The following is a 9,994-nucleotide window of genomic DNA, read 5'->3' on the forward strand; positions in this document are numbered from 1 at the left end:
TGAGACCAACAACATAAACTTGAATTGCAGGATGTAGCTACTTCAACAACAGATTCACAGCATTGTTTTTTTAATGCTATTACCACATCATGTAAATGTTCAAGTCGTTCAAGAGTTCAGTTTCCCAACACATTCTTAATATTTAACACTAAAACAGGAAGCAGCCAACTTAGCTAACAAATAATGAACTGCTGGAATTCATGCAGACATATATGCAATACGTGTGAACCGGAGGCAGAACGCTGTCATTTTGATTTTCACGTGCGTTGGAACCTACGGTGGGGGTCACTTCACCAAAATCTGTGCCTTCCTGCTTTACTGACTGGAGAGAATACACTTGGTTTTCTGCTGCACAAACTTAACTTCAAAGCCAGCTGATACCAAAGGAAATGTAAAGCCTTGGAAAGAATAACTACTCCAGGTGTTTCATTCCAGTTCTTAGTCCCGGGGCAAAATTCTTCTAGCACTTACCATCATATGTATCTTATAGCATTTTCTTGTGCTTGTAAGTCAGTTGCATGTATTGCTGATGCTGCAATTCATCCCAAACTGCTATTTTGGCATTAAATTTACTGTTTACATTTTAAAGTCTATAACTTGTCAGTTAAAAATTAATATAAAATGTGAATGTGACTATTTGAAAAAAAAAGTCTTTAAGGAGTATCCTCTCTAAAAAAGAGAAGTATTTAGTAACAAATACTTACAGCTTTTCCAGTGAGTAGCTTTGGTATATGTGGAGGTATAAAAGATTTCTTCCTTGATTCTGACAAAACTGCTACAACATTGGCTGTGCTTGTGCTGAGGGGCTGTGCCACCTATCAGGTATGGTTCGAGGTAGCTGCTTAAAAGGACTGACTCTGGGCTTCCTGACGACATCACGTTAAGCTGAAGATTACAGCAATGACAGTCAGTTCATAGGACATACTCATAGATGTCACCTGTGGATAAAAACACATTACTACATTCTTCTGGCTAGAGGTATATTTTAACTATAACTCCAGGTCTGAACACCTGAAAGTTTGGCTGTTATATTCGTAACCAGTACGCTGGGTTATTTCTGTGTTATTGGTACCATTGACTGAGTCTGTTAGCTGCTTTGTACCTGCATGTGAAAATGCAGACCACTCTACTTTTCATCTTTCCCATCTATAGATATAGATGAATGTCGCTACGGCTACTGCCAGCAGCTGTGTGCCAATGTGCCTGGTTCCTACTCCTGTACATGCAACCCAGGCTTTACCCTTAACGATGACGGAAGATCATGCCAAGGTACTGTGTATGGTAAACCATGACTGAAATCTTTGGTCCCATCCCAGCAACACCCTTAAGACTTGCTTAGTTTTTAGAATACAAGTAACCTTCCCACCACTGCTTTTGAAAATGTGCGTAGGTTTGTCAGCCTGAGATATTTCTGTAGTTCCACAGTACTTTGGAGGGGTACAGATGCAACATGACCAGTGTATCAGAAGAAATATGCACAGAGGCCCAAGCCCCCTAAAATGTAGTGTTACTCAATTCACTGAAATTACCAAGAGCTTAGGCACTGAATGTACTTTTAAAATCTGAGGCTGTGACCCACCTAAGACAGGAAAACTCTGTCAGATCAGTAAATTCGATCTGGGACTCCCAAGTTCCAGACTAGTGTCCTGAACATTAGGCTACCTTTTGCTGTGATGTGCTACCTCAGTCAAAGTCAACACAATCTCTTCATAAAGGCTCTCCCTAGCTAAGCAGGGAGCATCTTCCCAAGTGCTGCAGGAAATGGCCTGTGCTAATGATGGCCAGAAGCTGCTAATGTCCTGAAAGGAAAAAAAAAAAAAAGTTTTTGTCTTAGCCCTAGGTTTCCATGAGGACCGTTCCTCATTGCATTATCTTCCTCAGGAGTATCCTGCTGCATTTTGTCTCAGGTCTATTATGATAAAATCAACTCAATGGTTTTAAAATTTCAGGATAAAGACAGAAGCATTTGTAATAAATATTTCATCCCTATCTTCCATGTTATTTTTTTTGATTGAAGACATTCCCAAAATGCTTCATTTCCACGCATGTTGTGTTTCCAACTTGCTATTTCCAGGCACCAGCCTGAATCCCAATAAGCAATACTGACTTTGTTATATTTTTTCAGAACAAATCATTCTGACCGTACAGCTAATCTCTTTGAAATGCTTTACAGTAATGAATTGAAAATAGAGTTTGGGGAGAAGTCACTGATGCATTGGGCATTGGTTTCCCGTAGATGTGAATGAATGTACAAGCGAAAACCCTTGCACTCAGACCTGCGTCAATACCTACGGCTCTTTTCTCTGCCGCTGTGAACCTGGCTACGAACTGGAAGCTGATGGAGTAAACTGCAGTGGTAACTGTCTTTAGTTATTTATTGGTTTGGTTTCTTTAATTCTATTAAGTTTTCTTTTTCCAATGTATTGTTTTGTACATGCTTTTTAAAAAGTTTTTTGCCTTGATCCATGGTTAGCAGCCCGATAGCTGCAACTCATATGATCTTCTTTCCAGTTAAAGCACACACCATACTTCTATGATTAAAGAAATACTTTATATAAAGCACTTTTCCACTTGTCTGTTGAATGCATGTATTCCTCTTGCTCTTATGACTGCACACTTCTGCCTGAAACCTTCCCCAGTTTCCCCTGTACAGCTCTGGCTACACTTCAGAAACAATATATAGTTTCTTAGCACAGCTATTGCTAATCTGTTCAGCACATAGCAGAAGAAACTGTGCTTATGCCACTGTATTTTGTCCTCTCTTGTTTTTGTTTTTATTTTATTACTTTATTTTAATTGAAGGCAAAACTTATTTCTGTGCTTAGTGTTCCCACAGCCTGATAAAATTAGAGAATGCAGCCAGTATTTCTTGGAAGGAAAAACACACTGGAAAATACTTGTTTTTTAATTTACAGTAAACAGATGTAACATTCTGTTTCTGAGAGAGAAGACATGTGATATGCAGTATGTGTATAGATTAGTGTTTCCAAAGCTGTTTTCCCCTACAAACCTCCTTATTATAAGGGAAAGAACAAAGACTTAAATCTCTACAGGGTCTGATGCATTTAACACTTAGAGCTGCAACATGTAACCTAAGTTTTCTGCTTTCTAATGGAGTTTCTGCTTCTAAGTTAGATTCCTGCACCTTTTTATGTGCTCCTGAGCTAGTTGGAGGCCTGAACCAGTCAAGTTCAATGCAATGCCACATAAATATTGCCAGTACAAAACAGTGACAGAAAAGATGGTGTTTGAGCCTCATTCACGTCTGAGAGTTAAGCCAGCAAAAGGTACTTTCCAACACGTAGATTTAGAGCAGAAAACCTTTTCTTGAGAATTCTATGCAAGAAAATGCTTGTCAAAGCAGGTCAAATGTCTCTGGATGAGCTTCTTTCACTTCACAAACGATCACTAGACATTGCTGAGGCTCACAAAGGGAATGGCTGGTTAGGAGGAAACTCCTATGAGACACCCAGGATCCAGATGTACTTCCTGTACAACAGCTGCTGGATTAGTCCATGGCCTAACAGCCAGCTTATCATGAAGACAGCAGGCATCCCTGCCCGAGTTCAAAGAGAGGCAGAGATTTCAACCTGGCGTTCCCGACATCATCGGCATTGTTTTCTAATCACAGAGGTCTTGCATGTGCATTAGAGATGTGCTCTGAAGTGCCTACCATCTTGTCCTCTGCAGGTAGTCGGCAGAATGCCAGAAGTGTTTAGGAACAGCAAAGATGTGTCTGTCCTGTGTGAGACCCTCGGGGCTTTAAGTCCCTCCAGCTCTTGATAGCAGCTGAGCACAGGTTATATGAATGTGGTGTGCTGGAGGTCTGGGCTAGGACACCTTGAGGGTGTGGATGATATCCTGGACCCTTTATGGAGTCAGCCCTCAGTCCATGTTTTGCCAGGAAGGCGTTTTTTTCAGTGAACTTGCTGGGGCAAGTCACACGATAACAGGACTATGTAGGTGTAGAGTTCCTTTCATCTCCCTTTTGATAATGTGTTTGCAGCCATAAAGCCACTTTAACATATTTGGTCTTCAAATACTTTCCAGTCCATCTGCACAAAACCCCAAAAGTGGATAAATGGACTGAGCCCAATTTAGAAGAAAGGGAAATTCAGTCTGAAGAGTAAAAGTGATTTGCCTGGGACAGTCAACATGTCAGAGCTGGGAATAAGAACTTGGGAGTTCCTGGCTGGGGCTCCGGCCTTTGTTTCTTTCTTGCCCTGAACAGGGAAATAAGGAAATGATTAACTGCAGCCTCCCTCAGTCTAGCGCCTTTGCATGTGTTTTCCCCTCAGTCAGCCATGCCCCCATGTGCAGCTCTGAAGGTCGTCTTTCTTGCTTGAGCACAGCTCTGCAGAAGAGTGACTTGTCAGTTCCTGAGTGCAAGGGGAAAAGAGCACAATTTCTGCTTTCAATCAGAGATTTGACAGACTGCTGAGCTTCCTGGGTGTCTGGGAGATGGCTGGGCCTTCCAGTAGGTCTGCCCCAAGCTGGGATGAGCTCTGTAGTCTTGCTGGAGTGCCTTGGAAGTAATTGGTTAGAGGCTAAGAAACATAAAACAGCTGGGCCTGGCTGCAGGACTTCTGCTGGGACTCATGTGGCCCTGGGAAAGGGAAGTTTGCTCTCCAGAAAAAAAAAAAAAAAAAAAGAAAAGAAAAGAAAACCACTGCCAAGTCTCTCCTTTCAAATTACAGTTGCAGCCTTGTTGTTGGAGTAGCTCTATCTCTGACGTAAAACAAGTGAAAACATGGCCAACTGGTGACAGGTATTCGAAAAGAAAAATAAATAAATAAAAGCCATGCATTGTGTTCAGCAGCAGCTTTGGTTTCCCTAGGAGAAAAATGTTTAACCAAGAACTTGTATAGCATTTTGCCAGGTTGCTGCAGAGCCCCAGGGAGCTGGAGGATGCCAACCTCCAGCTGGGGTGATGGGTACGTAGTCTGGATGGCCACCTGCCTGTAGGACTGCTCTTTTGACTGTGAAGCCAAAGACACTAAACTTTGTTTTACCACTGCAGACATGGATGAATGCAGCTTCTCAGAGTTCCTCTGCCAGCACGAATGTGTGAATTCGCCTGGTTCTTACTACTGTATCTGTCCTTCGGGCTATAACTTGCTTGACGATAGCAGAAGCTGCCAAGGTAAGAACATTCCTGAGCTGATTAAAACCTGAGGGGACCAGAAAATAGATCCTGTGTCTGGAAAGAGGTTTTCAAGAACTGAGATGCTTGGTCTTGGCATTGCACAGTGAAATATTCATAGGGGCCAATTATGTAATTCTGGTAAGAATGTCATCACAAGAATTGTCCCACTGAGGTGAATTGTTGTGTTGGTGGAAGTAAGACTTTACTGACTAGGAAACAGCTACTCACGAAAGCCCTCAGGTGCTTTCCTCTCTGCTGCACGTCTCTCTCTTGTTTTCCCATTCTCTAAGGTCAGACAGCTTGAGCAACCAATTTCTTTTCTATTTTTGCAGCACTTAGCATATGGGAGCACTCCAATAAGTAGAAATGAATGGAGTAAAAACTGATCTTAAAAAAGGAGACAGTTATCAAAAGGCCACTTCTCATGGTGCAAGAGTGTTATGAATTTTGGGGCAATTCCTTAAGATAGAAACCAGTTTATAAGAGTGGTGTCTTGCACATATTTCCCTGCTTTAGCCTTTCTCTTGTTTCTTGTGTTTTAGATATCAATGAATGTGAAACCAGAAACTTCACCTGCACTCCCCAGCAAACGTGTTTCAATATCCCCGGAGAATATAAATGTTTAGACCCAGTAAGATGCGAGGATCCTTATATCCAGATTAATGAGAAGTGAGTAACATACCCACAGCCACAAAACCAAATTCTATCTGTGTGAAGCTATCTCGAGTCAACCAAATAACCTGCATTTTTACAGCACAGCCATGAAGTGTGTCTAGAGCTCTATACATACATGCTGTTGCTGCATTTACCGTTGGTAAGCTTTATAAAAATAATAAATTGCAATTCCTTACAAGGTCACCAGGTGGGATATGATATGATATGATACTCAGATGTGTGGGAAGTTAGACTGGGAAAATACCTATCAGTGAGTAGAGAAAAACGCAAGGTTTGCAATGTAATAAGAGACATTTACTTACATTACTAACTGACTTCATGTATGCTCAAATGCAGCTTGCTTGTTAGTATGAGTATTTCCTGTAAATATTAACTAGCTTATGTCTGGAAAGTACTTCAAAACATTAGATTGAAGTTATAGCAGAATACAAGTAGTTTCCTACTGTTTAAAGTTTAGAAGTGCTGAAAAGTCCACAAACTGATTTGCCTTGTCCAGAAATTGAGTATGTCTGGACGGTGCTGTTAGCACTTTTACCATCTAAATTTGGAATTATTTGAGCAAGCAGAAAAATAAATCCCACATTTCTAAAAATTGCCTGTTTCTTTTACATTTCTGTAGGTATTTGCCTGGGGCTCAAAATATTTCAGCTCCAGACAGATCTCTAAATATTGCACCCCATAGTATCTCATCCATAGTGTTTGCACTAAACCCAATTACTTGGAATTGCTTGGTAGCCTAATGTACTTTATAGAAAGGCAAAATATGAAGAATCAGCTTCTTTCCATTACAATTCATTCATGTCTTTATGTTGCTTTCTGAACTAGGGCAGCTGAGGTGTGGGCATGTTCTGTTCTTCCAGTTCTGGGTTTACCTACCTTCAGAGGTGGTAGAGTCTTAAACTGGAATTTGAACTATCTGAAGCCCCTGTATCTAAATTCCCCAGAGCCCAACTATAGAGTCCTTGCAGATCAGCTTGCACCAGAACTCTTGATCTCTCAGCTTTGTCTTTGGTGGCTTTGGCTCATGCCTAGATGTGACTGCATTTAATTTGTGGCATATGTCTAGAAGTGGTCAGTATAAAAGCCAAGTGAAATCCTTGTGTCTGTGTGTTCTGTGGAAGGAATTGGGTGTTTGTAATGCCAGGAGCCTTTTGATGGGGGACATGACAGATGAACTGTCTAAAATCAGTGTCAGTGGTTGAGGTTATAGGAAAAATAGGCAAAAAGACCCAACCGTTTTGCAGTAAATTCCCCAACATGAGATATCCTGCCTCACAACTTATTAGAGTTCTCTGAAGAAATCAGCAGTGTGTGGCTAGGGCACATGAGCTGATGCACTCTGTTTGGGTTTCCAAAGCCTTCTGAAAAGAACCTCACATAAGGTTGTTATGGAAATCAAGCAGCCATAAGTAAGAGGGAAGTGCCTGCCACAGAAGAATAAGAGGTTGAAAGATTAAAAATAGAGTATAGTATTAAATTGTCAACTTTCACAGTGAAGTTCTGCAGAGGTCTAAGCTGGACCTACTTTGTCCAACATATTTGTAAGCAACTTGGGAAAAAGGATAAACCACGAGATGGACAGAGACTGCAACAGTGTGTGAGGACAGTAGAGAAAAGGGTGGGCAGAAAAGTATTGCAGAAGGAGCCTCAATGACTGTGCAATAAAAATGGCAGTTGAAATCCAGTGTAGAGGAATGTAGAGCAAAAAGGCAGACCCAAATTCAGAAATTAAATAAAGAACACTGATCTGATCATAATCCATCCAAACTGAGATTTGAGGGTTATTACAGATATTTCCATGATCTGCAGTACTCACTAGAGGTCAGAAAAGCAATCTGAATTTGAGGTGTTAATAGGTAGAGAATATCCTTAGAGCACCTGCCGTTGTGTATCCATATCTTCAAGACTGTGCAGTTCCTCCCCCTCCTCTCAAAAGAAATATAACTGGACAAAGGTTCATAAAGAGCAATGAGGATGATCAAAAGCCTGGAATGGCTTTCTTGTGAGAAACAACTAAGTTAGGATTCTTTACCCATGAACAGGGTGAAATATGAAACCCTGAGTTGTGTGAGGAGGATGAGCAGGGATTGTCCTTTCAATAGAAGAGCTGGGAGCTTCAGATGAAGTCAGCAAGGTGCGGTGCAGGGAGAGGTGTAGGGGGCTGTGGAGCTCGTAGCCGCAGGGGGCTGTGGATCTCAAATAGTCAAGTGGGTGTAAGGGGAAACTGGACAAGCTGATGGATAAGAAATGTTAAGGGCTGATGAATGCACAGAAGACATCTTTGTTTCAAGAATTTCCTGAGTCACAATTGGAGGCTGTTGGTGGAAGTGTCATACTATTGGCTTGCTATCCTGCTCTTCCTTAGGGATCTGCATTTAATGCTAGAGCTTTGGTTTGATTCAGGATGTGTCACTGTATGTTTTCATGTAGTATATAAAAGATTGTTAAACAAAGAATACAACATTTATGTGGCGCTATCAGTAAAATGATCCAATAATTAACATTATTTTGGGGACAGTTAAGTTTAAATTACTATCAGAACAAACACGTACCAGGTATTCTACACCTGCAGAGCTGCTTTAAAGACAGCACAGATTTTTGAGTGACCTAAGGAGACAAAGGATGCCAAAATATTTCAGTCTAGAAGACAAGAAAAAGAAAGCAGGGACATAGGTAGGCCAGAATAGCAACACAGAGAATACTAAAAGTCAGAAAATTCTTTACAAGTTTCATTGATTCTTTTAGCTGGTCAACAACAGTGTTTGTTTATTTATTTATGCAGTTGTATTTGCATATAAAGAATCAATTATTACAGCAATTTGTAACCCCTGATGACAATCCTATCTCTGACAATTAGCCGCTGCATGTGTCCAGCTGAAAACGCCGGTTGCAGAGATCAGCCATTCACCATCTTGTACAGAGTGATGGATATGGTGTCCGGGCGGTCTGTGCCTTCCGACATTTTTCAGATGCAAGCAACAACTCGCTACCCTGGAGCCTATTACATCTTCCAAATCAAATCAGGGAACGAGGGCAGGGAATTCTACATGCGGGTAAGTCTGGTGCTTACTGAGAGAAAGCATGGAGTATCTTCTTGTTAGCTGAATATCCTTCTGATAGCAGAACTCAGTTTTTAATTAATATCATTTAAAGCTTCAGTATGAGGTATTTTCACTTGCAGACATGCAGAGCGGTGTGCTGATCTGCAGGGGCTGCTGGCCCTTTCAGGAAGGTAACCTACCCAAAGCAAACATGCTTGTTTTATGAGACATTAGGTTCAGGAAAGTCCAGGGCTGTACCCATGTCTAAGAATATCCAGGCCTCCCATGCTCAAGAGAAACTACTGTGCCAAACTTTTTTTTTATTTGATGGACAATCAGTAATTGTCACTGAAAGAGTCAACGTTTCTTGTTTGTTTTATTAAATTCTTCATCGGAAATTGAAAAACCTGAAAACCAAAAAAGTAAGCAAAAAACCTCAGTCTTTATCCCAAGAATTGACTTTCTGGATTCTTTGCTTTCATTTGTTATGTATTTTTTTCACTGAGATCACATATTTTATGTAGACGCTGTTAGAGAAAACACAACTATTTTTTTTTAATCTGAATTTTCCTCAGAAGACATCTCTGTTCCTCAGTCATCTTCCCTGCACCTCTGACAGGCAGGGGTGATGGGAAGTGTCTGCACAGAATGAGGCACAGCCACCAGGGATGGTGGCATTCAGAAGGTTGATTTTTAACCCTAGGTAAAGCCTGGCTTTGAGATTCACATTAAGTGAAGTTCACTGGCTATTGATGGTTCCCATACCTCACAGAAACCGGTAGTGTGATAGAGCCCAATGCAAATTTCTCATGAAAGCCTCATATTCTCACTGTAAAAAAAAGGAAAATGTTTCAAAATCCTGAAATGACAAGTGGTCCAGGAACGACCATCTACATCTCACAAGAGCTTTCCTGTTGCAAAGCTTTTCCTGTTGCAAACACCTTTTTCCCCTCATATGGGTCGATCCACCAGACGCTCAGGCTCCAGCGACCAGCATCGTTGCTCGAGTCTTCTAGTTTTCTTTTATTTATTTATCACAAACCCATTCATTTGTCACCTAAAACGCTCCGCTTGCACCAGCTGTCCTCCGCTGGCAGCAGCGCTGTTCCCGGCCCAGGGCGGCGGCCCCAAG

General features: G+C 41.3%; 1 protein-coding gene across 2 annotated transcripts in view; it reads left to right on the forward strand.

Annotated features, from left to right (window-relative positions):
• Positions 1-9,994, forward strand: part of FBLN5 (fibulin 5) — a 45,872-nt gene that overhangs the window by 34,127 nt on the left and 1,751 nt on the right. For both annotated transcript variants that reach the window (XM_009705732.1, XM_009705733.1), the window contains 5 exons: positions 1,153-1,269; positions 2,237-2,356; positions 5,021-5,143; positions 5,689-5,815; positions 8,679-8,874. In XM_009705732.1, the coding sequence (XP_009704034.1) occupies positions 1,153-1,269; positions 2,237-2,356; positions 5,021-5,143; positions 5,689-5,815; positions 8,679-8,874 (683 nt within the window). The remainder of the gene's footprint in view (positions 1-1,152; positions 1,270-2,236; positions 2,357-5,020; positions 5,144-5,688; positions 5,816-8,678; positions 8,875-9,994) is intronic.

The sequence above is a fragment of the Cariama cristata genome, unplaced genomic scaffold (genome assembly GCF_000690535.1).
Source record: "Cariama cristata isolate BGI_N322 unplaced genomic scaffold, ASM69053v1 scaffold17758, whole genome shotgun sequence".
Lineage (NCBI taxonomy): Eukaryota > Metazoa > Chordata > Aves > Cariamiformes > Cariamidae > Cariama > Cariama cristata.